This window comes from Lynx canadensis, chromosome D4 (genome assembly GCF_007474595.2).
Source record: "Lynx canadensis isolate LIC74 chromosome D4, mLynCan4.pri.v2, whole genome shotgun sequence".
Taxonomy (NCBI): Eukaryota; Metazoa; Chordata; class Mammalia; order Carnivora; family Felidae; genus Lynx; species Lynx canadensis.
In genome coordinates this window covers 17,533,932-17,559,133 of record NC_044315.2, presented here as the reverse complement: position 1 = coordinate 17,559,133, position 25,202 = coordinate 17,533,932, and the positions used below count along the sequence as shown (strand labels likewise).

General features: G+C 47.5%; 1 protein-coding gene across 1 annotated transcript in view; it reads right to left on the bottom strand.

Moving 5' to 3' along the window:
* The window catches only part of PCSK5 (proprotein convertase subtilisin/kexin type 5), a 456,194-nt gene extending 432,679 nt beyond the window's left edge, over positions 1–23,515 (bottom strand). The window contains 1 exon segment of the mRNA XM_032595566.1: positions 23,309–23,515. Within this exon segment, the coding sequence (XP_032451457.1) occupies positions 23,309–23,500 (192 nt within the window). The 5' untranslated portion in view covers positions 23,501–23,515.
* Between the last annotated feature and the right edge of the window lie 1,687 nt (positions 23,516–25,202).

Here is a 25,202-nt window from a genome sequence, read left to right as displayed (position 1 = left end):
TTTTCAATTTTTATTAAAGGTTCAACTCCAACCTGATTAACTTTAGGATTAACATCTTTATCTCAACAATTCCTGAGCCTGGTGAAAGTGCCAAGCTTTTAAATTTTTTTCTTCACATTAAAAAGTCCATTGACCTTTATCTGGGCAGCTTGCTTGGTCTTAAATATATGTCAAATAAACCCAAAGAGAGAGTTTAAATAACCATTATGCCTACCAAGTAAATGTTTGTATCTATAAAGTAGAAAGTTAGAAGTGATGTTTAAGATAATGCACTCAGTGCAGCAGATTGAGTTTTAAGTTATCTCTCTTCTATCATTCCTAAGTACTTACTGTTGACATAAAAGATAAACCCAATACAGTGTTTTTTGCTGAAGGAATCATTGCAATGTTCACAGATTTTTGCCGTAACTGAAAACATACACTTCTCTGGACAAATACCTCGTATCTGGATAAATGAAGAAAAAGGGTATTTAATATATATTCACCTTCCATCTGAGGCTGCCACGGGACTGGACATTAATCCCTGCATTATTTTAATATTCCAAACACTGGATACTGCCTGATTGCTACATTTGTATCACTCAAACAGATGCAGCCAATTTAGAAGAAGAACAGGGCTTCAGCGAGTTTTCCTCCCTCTTAGTTCAAACATGCCAACATTCTGTAGCTAAGTTGTGAAATAGGTTTAAAGCCCCAATAAACTAAAGTGATAAAGACCCAGGGTGGAGAACAGTCTGGGCAGCCACAAGCATTTACGCCCGTTTCAAATGTATCGTGTTCATTTCAATTCTTACCGCGACTGCATTAGATACGCTGCTATGTCTCTGTTCTGTTGTTTTGGTTACTGCACAGCTTCCGTAGATCTATAAAAGGAACGTCTGTGCTCCACGCGATAGAGGCAGAAATCTTCCCCTCATCGCACAGTTTAACAAAATCCCGTAATGCGGTCAGGAGCAGCCAAGGAACGCCGAGTTTGGCTTGCAGTCACGGGTAAGGGCACCCCTCCCCCCCATTATAAGATGGCCAATTTCCTATTTGCAAAAGCGATGAGTACCCCCACCTTTCCCAAAATGTGCCTTCTGACTTTCCTCAGGAGAGAGTTCTCTGGGTCCGAGGGACTCACCGAGATATTAAGATCCATCATGCTTTAGCCATTAGATCAGTCATTTACCTTGTTGCTAAACAGCCACCATGGTAGGACCAACATTCTGCTCTATCAGAGTCAGGAAAAAATATCTAACATTTCTCTTCAAGTTAGTTTACTAGAAAGGGTATAACAGGCTTTCACGGAACTAGAGAAAAAAAATGGTGCCTCCAAAATCGGGTTATTTGTTCATACACCGCATACCTATATGTTCAAACTCGCTTGACAAAATTTCCCCTTGTGCATATCTCCTAAGGAAACATAGTCGATGCATAAGTGAAAATTATTAGCAATGGTTATTCAAGAAATGGGTATGCTTCTAAAAAAAGAACAAGATGACCAGAAAAGCTTCTCTACATTATTAATAACACAACTCTCAGGGGTCACTTTTAGAATTGGGGCTTGAAGATACTAGAACTCAGGTCTGCTAAATACCAAGTCTAGGGTTCTATCCACGCCTTTTCCTTTTGGGCCTCAGTTTCATCATCTTTATAATGGGGGAGTGGGGAGGGACGAGGTCCCATCTTTGCCCTCAATTCTAAAATCCAATGGTTCTAACTACCTCGCAGGCATTTACAGTTTAGGAAACATTATCAGGACCCTTTCTCAGGCTGCGGAAAGTTGGAAGTGGCATTTCTTTCAAGACAAACAGATTACCATTAATTAATACAACCCCTATGTCCCCCCACACGTACTTTCTTCCCAGCTATAAGGAAGAAAACAGATCCAATATGGGAATGTGGGGGCAAAAGGCAGGGCCTTAATGGAATGCTGCATCCAGCAAGATTCAAGCAATAAATTTTATGGAACTTTGCCATACTCTCACATCACAAAGCCCTTTATGATAACACTCAAGTAAACCCATCTGGTCGAGTTAATAATTAGTTTAAATCTGTTACAAGTTAATGATGCACAGACAAGTCATCCCGGGTACATGATGATACAGCGAATTTGTGATACAATTTACAGATAATATTTTGCACTGCCTTTCATTTTTCTTTATTTCCTACTCTGATTAGAGAACAAAAAGCCATTGCAGAACAAGCTGGACATATATGTCTTCAAATAAGACATATATACATATAGGATGAATTAAAGGAAAAAAGAAAAAAAAAAACATTCTCAGGAATCACACAGGGTTTCGGAAGGACCTCGCCAAGGCTGAGACAGACCCCAGGCCATTTCCACATTTTGAGCTGCCTGTTGTATTATAAAATAAAGAAATGCTAAAACATGTAGCATATTTATTTAGCACCAAAATATAACTATACTATTCACCAGATAGTTTCAGAATGAGCAATGCATATTCATTCCTAGTGTGCTTGCCATAAACAGTGTATAAACAGTGAAGGGTAGTAATGAGATGCGAGATAGAAGGTTTCAAGTGAACACTGTATTTCAATCCAACCAGAGCACGAAACTGTATGTATAAGCTCATTGGGAGACATTTCGTAAATATCAGACCTGCAGCCAAATGATCTTCCAGCCCGTGTTCCCGGTATCCCATCCCCTGGGTAAGATCCTGGAGTTCACTTAAAGGTCTGTTCTGTGGCCATGGCCTTTCAATATCCATTATACAAAAAAAAAAAAAAAAAGCCCAAACACGTGACACTCTATGTGGAAGATATGTGTGTGCATATATATATATATATATATATATGGAAGATATATATATATATGTGGAAGATATATATATATATGTGGAAGATATATATGGAAGATATATATATATATATATATATATATATATATATATGCGTAGCTATACAAAGATCGTTCCCCTCTCCAAACACAGACTGTAATTTTGCAAAATCTGACCACGGAGGCTAGAATCATCAAAACGCAACAGGGTTGAAAATGAGCTAATGGCCATGTGTTTTGATGGTAGTGAAAAGAGAGAAGCTTAAGGCTAGAGGGTTGTGGGGAGGACTGGGGAACGGATTCCTCAGGGAAAGGAAGCTATGAGCTCTGGGGGGGTGGAGGGGGAGAAGGGGAAACACCAGCATATCAGGTGCAGAGGAAGAATTGAGCACAGTGGCTGTTCTCAACCCTGGCTGCATATTTAAGAATATGGTTGCCCAGACCTCACCCTACGGCCAATTAAACAGATCAGTGAAGGCTCCCCGAAGACTGGACTATGGAGCCAGGAAATGAGAACCACTGAGTCAAGGGAGCTGAGGATCAGAAAAAGAAAAGGCCAAGCTAGAACAGCTCCAATCATCAGGATTTGGGTGACTTTAAGGAGACAGAGCCAGTTTGTTCTAGAACAGATGTGGTATGGGAGTGGGGTAGGGTGAAAGGTGTCCAGAGATGGATGTCTCACTTACATACTAGCAGAGCATAAGGACACGACCCTGTAGAGGAAAGGACATTCGGATGACTGAAGCTACGGCGAGCTAAATCCAGACAGCACTCTCCTCCACATTGGACTGCGTGACGTCTCCCTCGCCTCGCACTCTGTGTGCGTGAACGTTGCCGTCTCTTATAACGGAGCAGAGAATAGGTCACACCTCTGCTAGAAGTCCAATGGCATTCCTGTCTCCTCCTTTAAGAGACAATCTACTCCTTACTGTGCTTGGTCTGCTGAGAGCTGCAGGCGTGCTCCTCAAAGCATGGTCCCCGGTCCAGCGGCAGCCCTGGCATCATCCAAGAGCTTATTAGAACCACAGAAGCTCTGGCCGCATCCCAGACTTACTAAATCAGAATCCACATTTGAACGGGATCTCCAAGGGCCTTCGCGGCACATTGAAATGTGAGAGGCACCAACGTATGGGATCTACCTTACTTCCCAACCCTCATGACCTCTCCAGCTCATCTGCCACCCAGACGCCACTCAGCATCACCGGTCTTCCTGTTCATTCTTCCTCCAACACATCAGGCCCTCTCCCATCCAGGGCCTTTGCACTGGCTGCGTCCTCCACGAGAATGTGTCTCTCCCAGATATCTGTCAGCCTCATTTCTTTCCCTCACCTTCTCCAGCTCTTTACACATCTCGCCTTCTCCGTGATAACTTCCCTAGACATCCTGTTTACAACTGAAGGAAAAAAAAAAATGTCCAGACATCCCCCTTCCCTGCTTTCTCGCCCAAAGTTCTTACCACCAACTGACATACTTGTGCTGTTTATCGACAGCGTCCCCGTGGTAGACTGAAAAATATGGCCACATTCTTTGCATCTGTTCCTATGAAGGAGATGCAAGTTTATGTCTCCACCTCTTGAAGCTGGTCATGTGGCTCGTTTGGACTTAGGGACTGTTAGTGCGTAAGACACAAGCAGAGATTTGCAAAGGGCTTACACTCGGAGGGTTCCTCTCTCTGGCCACTGGGATACCATTCGTCCCTATGAGAAGAAGCCCAAGCCAGCCTGTGGTGGATGATGGGAGGCACACGGCCAGTGACCCCCCCCCCCCCAATAACCCAAGCCAGCAACCAGCACCAGCCACTAGGAACGTGAGTGAGGACACTGAAGACCAATCAGGCCCTGGGCTGACCACCGGTTGACTGAAGAACCTACCAGACAACTCACAGCTTCACAGCAATAATGCTTATTGTTTTAAGCCACTGGGTTTGGGGTGATTTGCTTTGAAGCAAGCTGCTACACTCCTCCTGTGAGAATTGAAGTTTCCAGAAGCATCTCCAGGGCTTAGAAGAGTACTGAGCATAGTGTGGACGTTCTAAAACGTTTGCAATGCATGTGAAAAGACAGACTGACGGCAAAGGAAAAAATTACAAGAGAAGGAAGTAAATGCCTGAGACGCTAAAAGGCAGGAGAAGGGCCTTCTGGGTCCATTAGAATCTCTGTCTCTTTAAAGTCAGAGTGAACTAGGTGAGATTCCGACGACTTCAGTAACAGACTATTTTAGCAGAAATACAAAATTCACATGTTCACATGCGGTGTCTCAAATGTGTTCAAAATAGTTTTGTTTTCGTGGTGCTTCACTTGTCTAAGACTGCACAACCATGTGACCTTTGGAATATTTTTCACATTATGCAGCACTTACTCTCCTCATTTTAAGTTATTCTGATTTTTAACAGCTCGCAAATCGGCGAACCAAATCGCTGCATGTTGCTTCAATCCTGTCTTGCCAAAGACGAAAAATCTGCTGCTTTGGATTCGTTTCAACAGTTGGAAATTCAGGCCATAACATTTTAAATCTCAGATGTTCCCCGCTGTGTCCACATCACATAAATCAGGAAGAGCACAGATCCCGACGTTTGCGAAGCCAGTTCTTCTAACAACGAAGGCAGAACGGCCAGCGGACTGGGGCGGCAAATTTAAGTGGATTCCACAGCAGTGGGTATCACAATTCTGGAGGCACAGTGTGGCCCTTACAGAATGCACAAACAAGTGCGATTGGCGAGCAGAAAGCACGTTCCCTATTAAACAATCATTCGAGGTACAAAGGTAACATGTTGTTTTCATTTCACGGGGAAAAATAAAAAAAACAAACTGCAATACGCTAAGTTTCTATCCTCTTGGAAAAGAAAAAACCTTCCATTTTCTAGAGAGGCTTACAGGTCCCGAACAGGTATATCTGAACCCCTGGAACGAATTTCATCCAGAGAGCTGGCAAGGCCAGAAAGAAACAACTCAGTGCAATTAAGCCCTGGTACCTTTAGGGTTTCTTTCAGGAAACGCAAATCTCTAAGCAACAAAACGCGCGTACGTACATTTGGAAATACCTACTATCTGGCCTCTGGTTTTATTTTTTTGAACCCATCTAATTTTCACTGACATAATGAGTAAGACGTAGACGAGACCACTGAGGTCTTCCTATTAAGTCACTTCCTGGGTTCTTATCCAGAGTATCACCTCATCTTTTCTCCCCAGTCCGTACATACGTTAGCCTATACTGCGTGCAAGGCTAAGGAGAAAGCCTGTTGTATTTTTGTACTCGTTGGAACGCGCAAGGTTTCACAGCAGGAACAAATGAACCCATGAATCTCAGTGACTTAAAACAACAAAGGCTTGCTGCTAGTTCGTGTTACGTGTCCATCGTGCATTGGCTGGGAGTGCTGTTCATCAGAGCCCATGAGGACCCTGGCTAATGGGGCATCCACCCCCTGGAGCGTTGTAGACCACAGCAGATAGCGCACACACGGGTAAAGAAGGGACACGGGTCACTGCTGCTCACATATCCGACATTTCCACCTTGGCCAATTCCTTCGGTTATATGGCTACCCTTAACCCCCAAAGTAGGGAGGTGCAATCCTATCACATGGCTAGGAGGACACCCAGAAATTTTCAGTGGACCAAACTGATGTCCGCTGCAGTGTTGACTTACCCTCTGCCTTTATTTACTCACAGCCAACTATCCCTTTCAGAATAATTTTCTGAGGGCATTTTAACTGCACAGCGCTCTTCTAGATACCATATGCAGGACAAAAATGAACCAAAAAAAAAAAAAAACCATCCTGTCTTTAAGGCGATTGCTATCTAGCAAAAGAGATTACACACACACACACATATACATTGAATACAATCTAAATATGTCAAATGCCAGGAAAAAGAAGCATATAAATTTCAATGAGAGTTTAAATGAAGGAAGTTTTAGCCACAGGCCATTTCACTTGAGGAAATACTATCTGAGAAGGGCTTTGCGGAATGAGTGAGGATAGCGCACGAGGATGTCCAGGCAGTGGGAATGACGTAGGGGGCTTCAGAAAAGCAGGGCATGGCACTTCTCGTGCAAAGAATGGCAAAGTGTTCAGGCTGAATTATGTTTAGAGTAGGCAAGGAGGAGGAGGAGGAGGAGGAGGAGGAGGAGGAGGAGGAGGGAGGAAGGAGTTCTACTCTAGAACCGTATACAGTCTGAGAACACTTCCCTTTCATCTGACCCAGAAAACAACTCACCTTTCCCCCTGTCTAGGCCTAAAGGACTGGTCATTTGATGCTCAGATCTGATCAAAGGGGAAAAGGTCAGATAGGGAGACCCATCTAGAATGAGACACTGGCGTCTGGCCACGTCACTCAAGTAAGAGAGCATTCCTTTTATAATGGCGTTAACTCCCAATGGATATTTGCTCTATTTGTCTTGAGTTTACTTCCTATCTCCAAGGATATCTCTGAAGCCACTCCTTAAGGACTAAGCTCCAGGGCTTAATTTTATGTCTGTGGGTCCCAGAGGCTGCAATCTCTCCTCTCGAGCTGATATAACTCGTGTTTAGGTCCTTCAAAATGGCCAATCCAGGTAAGCCCCGCCATGAGCGTCTGACCGGATTCTACTGCTTACATTATCCCAAGCTTTAGACCTTCCTACGCACCAAATCTGCTTCCTTTTGCTACTCCCACTGATTCCACACAAACAGTAAAAATGTACCTGGGATCTGAAGCGGTCTCTTCCTACTGACCACTTTTTTTCGCTGCGGGACCTCTCGGTGCCATTCCCACTGCTCCAACAGACACAGGAGTCCACTGCCACCCCAAGCAGATGACTACAGCCAGCAGGGTGCCTGAGGTTCTCCAGGATCCATGGAGAAACCATCCGGACCCTAGGATGATCTGGGACTTAGCTCATGGATAATGTCACACTGTGTACTCTGACTCTCATGTGAAGAATTTCCATGGAAGTCAAAGCCAGAAGGAATGACCCTGCTGATGATGCCGAGGGGTGAAACACTTAAAGATAAGGGTTAGGCTGGTTCCCAGGAAGTGCTGGACTTTAGGATTCACACACAAAATGACTCATCAATCCTAGATCGCTGCTCTTTCCACACACTCCTTTAAGGAATACAAGATGCACTGTTAGCCTTCTTGATTCACGGGGTGGTAGAATTCTTTTGCAATTTTTCTCCAATATTCAGATTTATTGTTCACTTTATATACATTGCATGTCTATAAAATACGTTGGGACTCAACTGATATTTAATCGTTACTTATAAAGAACAAGGCACCGTGCTATGTGCTACAGAATACTAATGAAATCCCCCAAGGGGAAAAAAACAAGCTTAACTGTATTAAATTCCCCAGGAGTATTTTGGGCAAACTATACCTAAGTTTTACCTATACTTTCAGAGCAAGGTATAGCAAAGAGGTGACATTGAGACGTGCCTTCAAAAAGAGAGAGGATTTCCTATCTCTTCAAAAGCCTTCAAAAAGCCCAGAGAAGAAGTATGTTTCAACACAGTAGGAAATGGGAGCTACTGGTGGCTTCTGAACAGGAAAATGGCATCACCAAAATAAACTTTAAGATCATTCTCCCCTTGGAGCCCCTGGATGGCTCAGTCCGTTAAGTGTCCGACTCTTGAGTTCAGCTCAGGTCACGATCTCACAGTCTGCGGGTTCGAGCCCCGTGTTGGGCTCTTCTGTGCTGACAGCAAGGAGCCTGCTGGGAATTCTCTCTCTCTCTCCCTCTCTTTCTGCCCCTCCCCTGCTCGCTCGCTCGCTCTCTCTCTCCCTCCCTCAAAAAGGAAATTAAAAAAAAAAAAAAAAACTAATAAGATCATCCTCTCCAACTTCAAGTTCAACCGCTTCTTGTTAACCAGAATCTTTTTATGCCAGCAGTTTTCTGTTCTTTAGGAAATGCTGCACTGGCCGTCTCCTCTGCAAGGACCCGGTCCCAACCCAGACCTCCAGGTGGTTGGCTTCTTCTTAACATTCAGGTCTCGGCCTCCAGTGTGTCCTCCTCAGTGAGCCTCCCTGACCAGCCTGTCTACAGGACTCCTCCCCACCTCGGTCGCTTTTACTCTACCATTGTGTTTTGCCTTCCAACAGCACATTCCCAGTTGCAATTATTTTCTCCATTGCATTACTGAGTTATGGCTTGTCTCCTCCCGCTATCACATAAGCTCCATGTGAGCAGGTACCTTATCAGTGACAAATGTAGAAGCGCTGTGCCCAGTAGAAGGGCTGATAATAAGTATTCTACGACTATTTTTAACAGCTGGATTCAGACACAGTTCAATACTGTACACATTACCTACGGTAAAGAGACCCTTCGATGCTTTTGGATTGTCACAGAGCTGTGTCAAAATGACCACGATCCATTTTAGGACATTTTCCTCACCCCCAAAAGAAGCCCCACACCCATCACCCTATTCCCGCCAACTCTTCCAGCCCCATGTGACGACTCACCTACCTCCGGTGTCTGTATATTTGCCTATTCTGGGCATTTCCTAAGAACGGAATCAGAAAATATGTGGCCTTTCACGACTGGCTCTTCTGATTTAGCGTAGTTGTTGTCAAGGTCCATCCATTTTGTAGCATGTATCACGACCTCACTCATTCTGATTGCAAAAGAAAATTCCAGTGTATGGATGTACTATGTTTCGTTTATCCTTCCATCCATCGAAAGAAATTGGGTTGTTTCCACTTTTTGGAGTTTTTGTGTGAACAGTGCTCCCACTTCTCTTGGGTATATAGTGAGGAGTGGGAATACTGGGTCATATGATAACTCTATGTTTAACCTTTCGAGAAACCACTAGACAGTTTTGCAACAGTGACTGTACCACTTTACATTTCTACCATCCGTGTATGAGGGTTCCAATTGCTCCATATCCTTGCCAACACTTGTGATGAACTGTCTTTTTGATTACAGCCATCCAACAGAGTGTGAACTGGCACCTCGCCATGCATTTGAAATGCATTTGCATTTCCCTGATGTTGTATATCTTTTTATGTGCTTATTGTCCATTCATACATCTCCTTGGAAGGACTGTCTGTTCAGACCCTTTATGCCCATTTTTAAGTGGGCTATCTGTCTTTTTATTATTGAGTGCATATCCTGGATATAACGCTCTTATCAGGTATGGTCTGCAAATATTTTCTCCCATTCTGTGGTTTGTCTTTTCACCTTCTTAATGATGCCCTTATAATATTTAAATAAAGCAATGGGGGCGTCTGGGTGGCTCAGTCAGTTAAGCGTCTGACTCTTGATTTCAGCTCACATCATGAGCTCACATTTTGCGAGACTGAGACCCGTATCGGGCTCTGTGCTGGTAGTGTGGAGCCTGCTTGAGATGCTCTGTCTCTTCAATAAATAACACACAAACACACAAACAAACTTTAAAAATAATATAATAAGTAAAGCAATGTATAAAACTAATCCTTGAAGACACAGAAAGCCTATGATCAGCTCCCAAGTATGTGGCAAATTAGCGGCAGGGCAGGCCCCACAGGGGAAGGGAAGTCACCTGTTTCCTGCCTTGAGTTTTACTCACAGGTTCTCAGTGTTGTCCAACTGAGCAATGACATCATCCTACAACAATTCAAAGAATGTAGCATTTGGTAAATTGGCCCGAGGAGCACTAACCAAATAGAAAGATGGCCCACAGTTTAAAAAAAAAAAAAGAGAAGAAAAGAAAAGAAAAATGGAAAGGGAAGGAAAGAGAAGGAAAGGAGAGGAAAGGAGGAAAGAAAAGAAAAGAAGAGAAGAGAAGAGAAGAGAAGAGAAGAGAAAGAAAAGAAAAGAAAAGAAAAGAAAGAAAAGAAAAGAAAAGAAAGAAGAGAATAGGTTTTCCTGGAAGCTGGGCTGCTAATAAATCCTAACTGGACTACAATTTAGTTTCTCTTGAAAACTTTGAAATTGATGAATGAGGTTCCACACACACAGGAAACAAATCTATGTGTTAGTTACGTACAAGTAGAACAGCCCGGGATGCAGTAAACTTCTACACTTACGGTTATGGATATTTGCTAACGAGGTTAAAGGCCCTGGAAGTGTCTCCCTCCCTGCACTGCATTCAAACTAGCGAGCGCGGCCCAGTTTTATTTTGGTTGAGAAACGTCCACTAGTAAAAACAAGGTACAGGCCTGGGAACATTGACATGGGGGAGCTAGGATATTTTTACAGCTGTAAGAGCTTCTCAGAGTAGAGAAATACCAGACCTTAAGTACTTATTACAAAAATATCAGACCTTAAGTACTTAGTACAAATACAGATATATATGGCGTGTATACACACACACACACACACACACACACACACACACACACATATAGGGAAAGGCAGCAGGGAAGGACTTGCTTTTAATAAATCTTAACTAGTTTCAATGTTGGTATGGTATTCACACTGTAATTTTCCCAAGACAGAATTAACCTCTTAGATAATGCACAGATTACATTAAAATGTTAATGCTTCCTTTGTGATGCTAACCCTATATTAACAATCAGATTACATACAAATGCAAACAAGATTAATCTAATATTACACAGGGCAACCTAAAAGTATTATCTATTAAATAGAGAGCAAAATATACATAATTTTCTAAACATATATTTTAAAATATGTGTATGTTCCTAGATGCCTGGGTGGCTCAGTAGGTTGAGCGTCCGACTCTTGATTTCAGCTCAGGTCACGATCTCACGGTTTTGGGGGTCGAGCCCCGCGTCGGGACTTGTGCTTACCGCAAGGAGGCTGCTTAGGATTCTCTCTCCCCCCCCCCACTCATGCTCTCTCACTCTCTCTCTCTCTCAAAATAAACAAATAAATAAACTTAAAAAAATTAAAAATTATATATGTCTATTCCTATAGGGCAATAAAGTTTGGATTAAGATAAATAAAAGACACGTTCGGAACACACAGCTTCATTACACTCTATAAATAATGTAAAGGGCAGAATACATGACATGAGAATAACTCATAGGTATAATTATTTACTATAATGGAAGTGGGTTATGCGACAACTCAAGGTGGAGGCAAACATGAAATGTACCAAGATATACACCATTTAAAGATCATCCTTAAGTATTATCGCTGGGTTCACATTCTCTGTCTACATTCTTCTGTGTTCAGCGTCCAATGCAATCTGCAGTTTTTACATCAAACACAGGAAGACACAATTGGGAGTTGAAAGCAGTGGCCCAGGTGGCTGTCTTTCTCCGTTAAGTTGACACAGGACCTGGAGTGCAAATAATACCGCACGGATGTGTAAAGCAGAGATAACACCTGAATTTATCCAAGGAGAATGGCCGTATGGGGCACACCTCACGTTTACCTGCCTGGAAGGTGTGTCGGCACAATTACACGGAAGCCTCACCATATCCAAGCTGGTAACCATTCCAAACAACATCCCAGCCTCACACTTTGTCGACTCGGTCTAACCCACTGTCTAACCCACCTGCTCTCTACCTGGTCAGCTCCCCAGCGCGTCCACACCTTGGACCCTAGCATGCCGCAGAAGAGCTCTAACTTGGAGCTTACAAAACAACAAACACACAAACAAACAAACAAACAAACAAACACCCTCTGGGATGTCTTGTCCAACCGGCCCCTTCGTTTTTATTTTGCACGCACGGCCCCCAAGTCCTCCCCATTCCTTTGACCCACCAGTCCTGTTTTGGCCCCTCCACCCTCCTCAAAGCCAGGACGCTGTGCTGTGTCATTTCAGGGGTCCTGCCCCTTGTATTCAAAAGCCATCGGATTCGTTCCCCACCCCCCCCACCCCCAACCCCCGCTTCCCACAGATCTTTTCCCTTCTCTCTCACCCTGGCAAATTCTAACTCCCAGTTTGGTCCTGTTCTAATGTCAGATTTCTGGGCATTCGTGACCAAAGACAAAACAATACGGATCGATTCATTGTTCACTCATTAATATTCAATCACTACTTACGGGGCGATAACTAAGTACCAGCAGCAAATGATCTCCTTGCTATTTGGCTATTCATTTCAGAGTCATTCATCGGTGATTCTTTTTTTTTTTTTTTTAGTTGTAGGGTTGAGAGGTGATGGTACATTCGTTTCAGGTGTACAATGTAGCGACGTGACAAGTCTACAGGTTAAGCTGGGCTCACGACAAGCATAGCCACCATTTGTCACCATGCAGCGCTGTTACAATACCACTGACTATACTCCTCATGCTGTGCCTCTCATCCCCACGACTTATCCATCCCAGAACTGGAAGCCTGGACCTTCGCCCACTTTGCCCGTCCCCCCCCCCCCACCCCCTCCCCTCTGGCCACCACCAGTTTGTTCTCTGTATTTCTAAGTCTGGTTCTGCTTTTTTATTTGTTTATTCGACTTTTTTTTGAATTCCACACACGAGGAAATCATATGGTATTTGTCTTTCTCAGGCTGACTTATTTCATTTAGCGTAATACCTAGTAGGTCCGCCCGTGTTGTCACAAATGGCACGATCGCATCTTTTTTACGGCTTCTTATCAGAATTTCCTTAACGCGTGTCAAACCACGGGAGCACCCGGACGCCAATTTTGCCCAGCTGTCCCCTGTCTCTGCAGGTGCGTCTGAGGTGACAAATGAGACAGAGCTATTCCGTACATCCGTTCCCTTCCCTTCCCCCGCAACTTGGACTCCCCTGAACCTCCACTCGTCCTTCGTTCCTCTTTAGTCTCAAGGCACCAGTGTTCTCTGCCTTCCAAGCCTATTTCTCTCCACATAACACTTCCTATCCCAAGTGCCCACTGTGCTTCTCCAATGCCACAGAAGGTGCTGGGGACACAAGCAAGAAAGAGGGACAGCTCTGCCCTCCCAGCTAGTAGAAAGATGTGCAATTACACACACACACACACACACACACACACACACACACACACAAATGCATATAATTAGGGTAACCATATCCCTTCTCTTCCAAACTCACACATGTTTGAAAATAAAGGGGGATATTCAACAATACTTCATGGGGGTAAGGCATAGCCCAGGAATGTGCCTGGAAAAAATATGATACACAGTCACACGAATCATAACATAGTATATAATACCTTCAATTCTGCAGTCACCCAAATGTGTCTAAAATTATCTAGTAACATTGGAAAAGGCTCACAGTATAATATTAAGTGAAAACAACAGGATGAAACAGTATATAGAAACTGAGCTCAACTTGGTTAAAAAAAAAAAAAAGACAACAATATGGGGCGCCCAGGTGGCTCAGTGGGTTAAGGGTCCAGCTCTTGATTTTGGCTCAGGTCATGGTCTCAGGATTCGTGAGATCGAGCCCCACGCAGTGCAGAGCCTGCTTGGGATTCTCTCTCCTCTCTCTCTGCCTCTCCCCTGCTTGTGCTCTCTCTCTCTCTCTCTCTCTCTCTCTCTCTCTCTCTCAAAACAAAACATGAAAGAAAAAAGTTTTAAGAAAACAATTTGAAAATTACAAAATAAGATAGAATCACAGAGACTTACTGAGTAAGTAGTGGGTGCCAGGCACCATTCTAACAACTTTTAGGATTCTGTAAGGGAAATACGATTGGCTCTTTTTAACACATGATGAAACTGAGGCACAGAGAGGTAAGATGCTCGCCTAGCTCCCCCAGCTAAGCAGTAGCAGTGTTAGGATTGAAACCCTCTTGGTTCTAGACCTACGATCCTAGGTCTTCCTCGCCCACCACGGTGCACTGATGAGACAAGAGACAGGGAAAGAAGGTAGGTAGGGAGGCAGGTGTGCAATAAGAACCTTCTCTACTCGTTTCCTCTACCGCCCCACATCCTTAAATTCCCCTCGCTGTCCAACCAAGCACTGGCGCTAAGATCACAGGGAGCCTCGTCACCACCAAGTCTTTAAGCCACGTTCCAGTTCTAACAGGCTAGATTCTCCCCACAGCTCTTTTCACTAGTGCACAGCCTGTAAAGGGGCACACCCGTCCTCGAGACTTCCAGGCTCTACCTTTGGTGTCGCCCTGAGCCTTCAATGCTCCCTTTAGCCCTTAAGCCCTAAGTGGAGACATTCCCCTAAGGCTCTAGCCTCAGCCCCCGCCGGCCCTCTTCGTGCTGCACCCCTTACCTATCCTATGCACCTTCCCCAACTTCAGTTACGTGGAGGTGGATGAGTGCCCGTCTTCGCTTCTTTCCTGTCCTGAATCTTTTCTGCATACTGGACACTCCTATCTGCCTGCCCTTCTGTCTCCCCACAACACTGAGGCTGAACCTATCCCCTTGTTCTCAAGATGCTCCCGCAGACGGCCCCAGTTCCGTACACGGGTCCCCCATGCTCCTGGTCCCGTGGTGATAAACTTTATAGTTACCTTCACCCTCTCCCTCCTCCTCCTCCTCCTCCCCCCGCATCCATTGAGTTATCAAGCCATATTGAATCCACCTTGACAAGAATCCAAATCCGCTTCTGATTCATTTCCAGGCACCTTTACCAACACAATAGCTTCTCTGCCTTCCCCCGGTTCCTTGTGCACACGGATACCAGCAGATCCCTCCCGGACACAAGTGAACCGTACTGGGTTGCCCGTGACCCCGTTAGTACTTGCCCTGCTGAATGACAGCTATGAGGGAAAATGTCCTACCTCCTTGAAAGCAGAAAACGTCTTCCATATTACATGGTAGGGTCTCCTGTTTGTTGAATCGGTAGGTTGTTACCTCTTGTCAGGGGAATTCAGTATCATTTTTTATCCTACGTGATAAGGTGGAAACCCCCTCACCGACGCATGTAAGGCCTTACATAACCTGATCTTAGCAGGAAGTCTTCTTGTCCCACATCTTCTTCTAGAAACAGCATCCTTTCTTCCCTTGGAGAACTGTCCCTCTCCCGTTTTGGTGGGATGCCCATCAGTGGTCAACATCGTTACTTCAAGGGAGACCAAGTGACCCAGGGTGACTCACCAACAGACTACTGTCCCCGTGGACAAAGTCACTGGCCTATGAGTAGAGACATAACCCCACCGGGAAGAACTGGGGTTCTTTTTCAGGGGTTCATCTCATCAGCAGGTAAAGGAGGTACTAAGAATCGACTGAGCTTTGCTGCCTGGGGGAAAGGGTCTGTCTGAGGATGAAGCTACTGACACAGGGAAAAGGAGAAATACCAGACATGAGCAGTACTCCGGATTGGCAGCTGGGCAGACTCACAATCACGTTTTAAAGACGCTCGGATCTGGGTGCATTTCAGAATCCAGAACCCTTCGGATGAGAAGAGTACAGCAGGGCACACAGAGCAATGCGGTCTCTACACCCTCTACCCGCACCCAGGACAGCATCCTCATCATCAAACTCATCAACGCAGTTCCGCAACCAAACAAAAGAACCGATGTCCCAACTAACGTCAGTTTGGGTCAGGCAGGGTAGGTTTTGCCGTGAAGAAAGTACACGCCAGGTACGGCCAGTGCGCACAGAGGGTTCAGCCTCTGTGTTCGGAACCGCACGCAAAGGCACGTGGACCTGTTTACACCAACAGAGTCCCCGCTTCCTTATCGGATTGCCTACGAGTTTTACTCAAGCAGTAGGAGTTTGGGTTTCCAACACTTGCACCGAGAACGGTCCCATCTGTATCCCTACATTTCCGTTTTATTTCCCGCTATTCCCTACACGTGCTCGCATCTGAATCAAATGTAAAAGGATAGCGTCGGGAAGAGTCTGTAATCTTCTAATAACGTTGTAGGGTGACAGAGAGTAACTACACCTGGCAGGGCGACCACCGAAGAGCGTAGAGAATTGTTGCATCAATATGTTGTACCTCTGAAACTACGAGAACATTGCATGTGAATAACACTTCGATAAAAAAAAAAAAAAAAAGACGGTATCTTGACTCTTTAACGAATCTTGCAATCTCCACATTGTATATGCCTTATAAACCAAGCTGTCCAACCCAGGGATAGGGAACCCTAGCTGGGTGATTTTCTAGTCCATTGCCCCAGCTCTATGCCTCTGTCCATGGCCCTCAGTCTAGCTATCACTATCCTCTAAAGTGGGGGGGGGGGAGATCAGGAGCAACACAGACTCCTTCCGCCCCCACTAGATCTCCAGGGGCAAGCACAAGAATCTAGAAAATCACAAGTGACTCCACTACAGAAACCTTCGTTAACCATAGCATTCTCTTATTTTCCTTTGAGCAGCCTTTGAATCTCCTTGGAGCCCCTGTAGATCATGCAATGCTTCCCATGCCTTATTTTATTGATGTATTCGTGTTCATCCTTAGGCACTTGATTTCACAGCAACCCCGCAAGGTGGCTGGAGCACATATTAGGGTCCTCTCTTTGAAAAATGAGGCAATGAGGGCCGAGTTGGTTAATGAAAGAAAAAACCCCAGAGTTTTGCTCCAAGCTGCTGACTCCTACTCCTGTTTTCTTTCTGGTCCCATTTTCCTGCAGGGATTAACCCACACTGAAGAGTTTATTGGCATTGATTGTCCTTTCTTGCTACCTTTAGATGTAGAGATCTCATCTGTTGAAACTCGCAAGAATACCGCATGAGTAATTTCACTGTAAATTACGTGCAATTTAACTTTGATGAAAGTAAAAATTAACAGATACACACATGTGTCTGTGCACATGTACATATATGCGCATACATATCTTCTAGCATGCATGAAGGTCTGTAAGCATTTGTTTTTCCCCATCCAGGAAGCCAAAGCCTTCCCTGTCATTGAATCCAAACTGAGTTCGCCAAGTGATAAAGTCCCAAGGCACAGCACTGCCTGGAGACACTTCGGCCTTGGGGAAAACGCAGACGCAGACGCTGTTTCACTTAACTGGAACGGACAACACAAATACCCCTCCCTGCCCCGGGGATGTTTCTGGGTCAGGACTCCCTCCCTTCACCAAGGAGTCAGACATCGCTGGCCATTTTCCCAGCACTCTACCCTGCTTCTCTGGCTGACCTTTAAGGTTAGGACCTCTGGATATAAGCTCATGAGAGACAGCGATAAGGCAAATTCAGCTGCCTTCGGGCGCACAAAAATGCAGTTTTTCATTTCAAACAGACCCCGAAAATCCCAACGGCCACATACAAGCCATTCCTTGCCTATGAGGTTAATGCAACAGGTCCACCGTGATCAGGCCAAGCTCTCTGAATCGTTTTTTCCAGTAAAGGTTCTCCTGCTCATGAGAACGGAGCATGTGAAAGCCGCTAGCAGAGGTCAGGGCTGAGGTTCTTGGGCGTGAAGAGCTGCCCTGTGCGAGGCCAGGTGGACCCCCACACCAACTTATTTTGCTGTTTACAACATGCCTAAAAATGCAACTCAGGGGAGCACAGTCCCATTCAACCCAGCAGTATTTGAATGCCATCCACTCGCACCCAGAACCCACTCTCCACCGCTCATCACCATTTCGATCACCCCACGTTGCCCGAAGATCAGAACTAATCAGCAGCAGGGTGGTGGGGGGGGAGACCTTTGGCAGATCTCTGAACAAAAGTTCCTCGTGCCAAAGATCTCTGGGAAATGCGGCTTCTAACTCTCTTCGCGCAAACTGCATTCTGAATTAAAACACGAATTCAGATGCGATCCAACATAATGTACCAAGGTAAGAGGCTTTACAAAATAATCGGTCTTCAGATATTTTCCCTCCCCGTCTTCCATCTCTCCGGCAGGCTTATCCTATAATATTTAATGGGCTACAACCAGGATCGACCAGGGAGGAAGGCATTGCCACGGGAAATCAGCCAGAATTGTTTAGAGCCCAACAGCAACTATTTTTAAGGTGTTTTACATGGTTCGTTGAAATGGAAAACCATTTTCCCTGTCTACGAAGCTCGGATTTAGCTCTTTTTTACTCGGCCGTTAAAAATGTATTTTCCTGATCTTCACATCTTGTATCTCCCATTTACAAAATGTCTTCCTTTCTCCCTCTCCAAATAAAAGTTTGAATCTCACTTATTTCAGAGTCAGACCTAACCAACCTTTCGCTGCAAGCCTAACTATATGCTGAGCAATGCACAGTCAACTCAGCCTATTATCTAGAGATTTATCATTTTACAGATGAAGGAACAGGGGCTCCATTAAGTTCACCGACTTTCCTGCTTTCAAAGACCTTGTAAGTGACATCTGGAGTTTCCGATATATATATATATATATATACACACACACACACACACACACATATATATATATATATATCGGAATATATATATATATATATATATATATATATTCTACTTTCAGTGAGAACTCCAGGTAGAATATTTCCCCGGTATTGCTTGCATCTGGCTTTATCCTTCCGGAATCTGGCTCGAGATAAGTGACATGGTTTGAGGAGCGCTTTCTGTCACTGGTAATCTCGGCTTGGGATCAAGGATTATATGCAATTCGCAGAAGGATAAATACAGCTCTCGCACGCTGCCAACAGCCTTCACCGGGGACCTTCTCCCTGAGTTCAGATAACCAGAAATTAATCTTCCCGGTTTGCAGGGTTAGTCCAAACAAAGGTTCACGATTAACGTGATGCCGCGTCTTGATTCCTTGCTGTCACTGCTACCCTCTCACCACTAACTACACTGTTAGCTCCATCGGTCAGGTCGCCCAATTCAGAGGCAGGACCAAGGCCTCCTTGCCACAGGTGTGAGGCCAACAGTCAGGGGACACCTGGTCCTGGGAGAGGCTTTCAGGGGGAAGACAGGGCATTCTACGGCGACACGAATACCAAGCAAAACAGGACATACGCCAACATGACAACATCTGCTACTGCTAATTAAGGCATCACTGCAGCTTTTCAAGGCATGACCATTCACAAACACTAACATGAGGTGGAAAACCTACCGAAACATAATGCTCTCTCTATAACCAAAAGCAAGAAAAGCCTCATTATTCTTCCCTCCAGGAAGCCAAGCATGTCCTCGTTGCCTGTTTGCTTGCTTGCTGTTGCGTTAACTCTGCACATCCTATTTTTCATGAGCACAAGAGGCACACCTATTCTCTTCGGCAGAAATCCCCAGGCCGGAAATTTTACCTCGGGTGACTTCCAAGTGCCAAGATGCGGTATAAAACATTACGCTGAAGTTGCGAGTAGTCACGATTGCACCTCGACGGTGGTGAAGATTCACCACCTAAAATATCTGCCTAAAATATCATCCCAAAGATGTCAGAAAGACCACCGAGATATTACATGACTTCAGAAACAATAATAGGCCTCGGTTCCAATTTGTGACCCATGAGGTGGGACCCCAAACCCAACTGGGGTAAAAAACATGAGAACATTCCAGAGACATTTGCAAATTAGTTACTGCTCAGTGGAACCACAACTGGTTTATTTAGGGAAAGAAAGAATAACAAAAGGATGGCTAAAGTGTTAAAAGGTCAGAGCAGTAAAGGGTGAATAAGAAATACGTTTGGCCCTTACAGTGCAATGATATTGTCTGTGTAACTCAATTTAGCGCCCCCAACACTTAGCATAGGGTCACCCCCCTTTGATCTACAGAGGGAACTCTTTACACAGTGAGACCAGCTGACCTTTTTCCACTGGTTATGGCATCAGTTCAAGGGGTCCCCTGTAACCTTTGAAAGCACTTAATGTCTTCACAGGCATTGTAAAAACCACAATAAATTGTGTTGGGTGTCATGTAGTTTTCTGCGTATTTTACAAATGAAAAGCCACAGATCTCCCTTAGAAAGCCCTCTGTAAACACAATCCTGTGAAGTTACAGGACACAGCAATGCTTGTTCAAAGGGGGTTCTTTCGGTGACAAAAATCCCCTCCCTTCCTCTGCCAGGCTCTGCAATATCTAAGTTCTGTTTAATGAGCTCATTAAGAAACAGGTATTTCTGGGGCGCCTGGGCGGCTCAGTGGGTTAAGCGTCCGATTTCAGCTCAGGTCACGATCTCATAGTTCGTGGGTTCGAGCCCGGTGGCGGGCTTTGGGCTGACAGCTCAGAGCCCGGAACCTACTTTGGATTCTGTGTCTTCCTCTCCCTCGGCCCCTCCCCCACTCATGCTCTCTCCCTCTCCCTCTCAAAAGTAAAAATTTAAAAAATACATATATTTTTTTAAATTTTTTTTCAACGTTTATTTTTGGGACAGAGAGAGACAGAGCATGAACGGGGGAGGGGCAGAGAGAGAGGGAGACACAGAATCGGAAACAGGCTCCAGGCTCCGAGCCGTCAGCCCAGAGCCCGACGCGGGGCTCGAACCCACGGACCGCGAGATCGTGACCTGGCTGAAGTCGGACGCTTAACCGACTGCGCCACCCAGGCGCCCCCAAAAAATATATATTTTTTAAAATAAACATTAAAAAAAAAAAAAGAAACAGGTATTTCTTCCCTTACAAGTCATGAAGCTTCTCAGAGTCAAGAAGTCCAGGTCTGTTTGAACTAAGTATCTGTGAGTTAATACTAAAGGTTTGCTTCCAGTCTACTGAGCCACTAAATCAGAATTCAGGGGATTGGGGGTGTTACTCTGTTCCTCCTATGGGGAGGGATACCCTACCAGGCGAATTCATGCAGGGTAGGCCTGGGCCAGACAGTCCTAGGTCTGAATCACAGTTTTGCCACCGTCTAGCTCGGGGATCCTGTGCGCATCAACTTCTCCAGAGTCCTGGTTTTCCAATTTGCTGAATGTGGAGGCGTATCCACCCAAAATGACCGTTTTGCAGATTACCAAAGAAGTCTATATTCAAGACCTTATTTCCTAAGTAGGTATCCTATGTAGGAGATGCTCCATGTTAGCGAACCTGAGAGATGCATTGCTGGAAAGAATGGTAACAAGGCTACTTTCATTGACAAGCGTTCCCAGTTACATTCCAGGGTCACATGCAGCACCCAACTTGAAGCTCATGGAAAAAAGAGGAGACTGTGTTCTTCCAATGAAACAAGAAGCTAGTAGAATCCTAACAAGCCATTAGAATGGAATTCTCCTGAAGATGACAGGCGCTGGGGCAACAAAGTCTGGCTGGCTTCCCTTCCTTCCTTCCGGGGGGCGGGGGTGTTGGATACGTATGGTGGTGTTGGGGTAGGGGGGTGGGGGGATGGGGGCGCGCGCGCGCGCGTACGCGCAGGGGGGCGTGGTGGGGGGGAGACTCAGACCTTGCCCCTTGCCCTGGTTTCAGTCCTCCACAGGACTGACTTCCCCGGAACGCGTCTTCCCTCTGGACCCACAGAGCCCAAGACCTCACGCTCCTGCTCCCCTGAACCCCCCCCCCGCCCCCCACCCAGCGCTCCCTATCTCCTTCCAGATGCGGTGATCTCAGAGCTGCCTCTTCAATCAGCGCCGCATCGCCCAGGCAGCTGAGGGTCCCCCCGCCCCAGGGCTCCCGTTCCTGGACGAGCAGCACAACATCAGAAACCGTCTGTGCTGCTCTCTTGGCCCCGCTGCGCCAGCCTCCCGCCAGCCTCCCTTCCCCTCGCGCTGGCAGGACACGTGCATCCGGAGCAGTCCCAAAAGCCGGTCTACAGCAAAGGTGACCCATCACCCTGGCCTCCCACCCCCAGCAGGGTCTCTGGCCAGAGCCCCCTTCTCCAGCCAGGCCTAGAGAAGTGAGTGAATGGGGTGTGAGTACTGGGGCGGGGCGGGCGGGCGGGGGGGGGGGGGCGGAGAACGATCGGGTCACTTTCTGGAACCCGCGTACACTGCCCTCTCCACTCCATTTCTAGCAGGAATGAGAGCGAGGAAGCCAAGACCGGTTAGCTCGGAAGTGCCTCCCTTCCAATCATCCGCATAACACCATTCAATTCATTGTTCCCCAGCCGGGCAGCTCTGCCCTGAGCCCGGGAGCGGCACCCCATAAGAACCCCGCGCCCGTCTGCCTGTCCAACTCTTCGCCCCACGTCGCCGCCGCACGTCCCTCTCCGCGGGGAGACCTGCAGTTCTCCCAGAGCAGAACCCCGCCGGCGGGTGTCGGAAGTTTCCCACCCCCTTTTCCGATCCCGCTCCGGGAGCCCCCACGCGGATCCCACGAGAGAGGCGAGGAGAGCGAGAGGTCTCTCCCCAGATCTGCGCTCACGCCGGTCCGGCCCTCTCTTCCCTTCCTCCGCCTCCCTCTTCCTCCTCCCTTCCAGCTCCAGTCCCCGCGTCTCCTGCTCCTCCAGCGCCCAGCGGTCCTCTCCCCACCCCCAAGGGGCAAACTACTTTCTGGGCTAAATTCAGGTCTGAGCAGGAAAGGCTCTCCCTTCGTCGCCTCCTTCTTGCCCTGGCTCTCAGAAACCGCAAGGAGCGTGCTCACTCCCCTCACCCCCCAAAAGAGCTCATTCTACCAGTGCTCCCTGACTTTCCATGTCAAAAGACCCGGTCGGGTCTGAAACCACCACGGGGGTATGCACACTCTGGATTTTTCCAGACACCCTACCTGTCCCTCGTGGCCAGAAGAAGAAGGAGAAGGAGAAGAAGAAGAAGGAACAAAACAAAACCCACAAGTAAACAAAACCAACCCCGGTAACTTTGGGGAGAGAGAGTGTGTGTGTGCGTATGAAAGAGAGAGAGAAAATCGCTCCAGAGTTAGGGCAACAGCTGCAAGAGCACATCTGGAAGAGGGGGGAGGGGGGTGACAAGGAGGGGGCAAGAAGCGCGGGGTCGCTGGGGGCTCCCCCGGCCCCGGCAGCTTCAGGGCCAAGGACTGGGCCAGCCCGTCGTTACCTGTCCCATGTTGATGAATCCGTACTTGCTGGCGATGCGGTTGGCCTCCGGGAAGCCGCCGGCGATTTTGACTGCCCAGTGGTTGGTGTAGACGCGCGTCCGGCACACGGGGAGCAGGCAGCCCCCGAGCAGCGCCAGCACGCACAGCAGGTCCAGGCGTCCCGGGCAGCAGCAGCGGCTTCCCCAGCCCATGGCCCCGGCGCCTCGCTGCCTCCCTCGCTCGCTCGCTGACTCCGCGCACGAGCGGCGCGCACAACTAACTTCTCCGGCCTGGGCCGCCCCGGCGCGCAGCCCCCGGCCGCCGCGGCGCGCAGCCCTGGGCGATCCGCAGGAGGCGGCGAGCCCCGGCGGGGAGCTAACGGCGAGCCTGGCGCCGGCTCCTAGACCATCCCTGGGGCTGCGGGGACTTGCGCGCCGTGCCCTCCGGCCCGCGGGGCGATCGGCGGGGGCTCCCCGGCTCCGGCGCAGGAGGCGGCTGAGCGGGGCGGGCGCCCTCCTGCAGTTGGGTCTCGCCGGCTCGGCTCCCGACTCTCCGACTAGCCTTCGCTCCTCCCCGGGCCCCGGAACGCGGCGGAGGCGGCGGTGCAGGCAGCGGCCGGGCGCCCCCTCTGCTGGCCCGGGCTCCGAGCGCTCGCTAGCTCGCTCCCTGCGCTCCCTCCGGCTCCGAGCGGCGCGCGGGGAGTGCGAGTGGCAATGGCAGCAGCGCCTGCTCTGCATAAATGACTCCCGCCGCCCCCCTAACACCCCTCCTCTCCCACAGCCCCCTCCTCCCCTCGCTCCTCCGCCCGCCGGAGAGCGGCCGCGGCCAGGCGCCAACCAGGTCCTAGCGCCGCCCGGTTCTCCGGGCTGTAACCTCTCAGGGTCCAGGGCAGCGAAAGCCAGTCTTTCCAAAGGGCTGGGAGGAGAGAGCTCCCGGCGTCGCGGCCTGACCCCCTTCTCTCCCTTTCCTCCTCGGATTTGAGTCCGTTCACCGCCCCCCTCCCGGAGGACGGAAGAGATCGACACGGTGGTGAGAGTCCAGAGCCTCGTAGATTCATTCATCCCCGCTCCGAACCTCCTTAAACGACTCACTCGCTCATTTAGGAGGGAGGTCACTTGCGTGTCAACTGCCGAACAAATAACCCGAGATTTTCACTTCGTTAATTCTTCATGCTTTTCGGCAACGGTTTATTTTACACACCGCTGCTGCCGGGAGAAGCCACCACGCAGGACCGCAGGGCGCATCGACTCCTGCAAAAGCCAACCGCTGCGGCTCACGGTGCTGACTTTCGAAATCTGTGCATCTGAGAGGAGGCAACGCCACGGGAGAGTAAAATTCCAGTCGCGGGGCTGGGGAGAGATGTTCCTAGGAGTGCTTGGTAGGAAAGTGGATGGAGACGTTCGGGCCAAGGGAATAACTTCATTCATTGGTTCCATTGGGTCTGATGAGCGCCGCTTTCCTCTCCACCAAGGGAAAAGTTTTCCAACTTTTTCAAGCGCGGCCCTGTAACGGGGAGAGACTTCGATATAAAAAGGACCACAGAGGAAGTTCGGGTGAAATATGTGCCTGAGCCGGCTTCATTACTGTCTCCAGCGCCGTGACTGCAGTGGGCAGGAGTGAGTTGGATTAACCCCGTTTCTGCTGAACAACCTCCCTGCCTCTTTTGGCGGCACAGGACGACTTCTTGTGAAAAGAAAATATATCGTTTATGGAAACACTCAACTGGCCTGAAAAGTAGTTCCTTTCCCCCCTAGCTCCCACCCGTCCCTCTTCTCTCTCCTTTCCCATCCCCCATTATCTTTCTTCTTAAACATTGGTTAAATGGACTTGAGGTTAATTAACCCACCACGTCTCTCGCTTTGGGTAATGATTATTTTATCCGCCTAGGGCTTCACTTTTCTCCCTTCTCCCCTC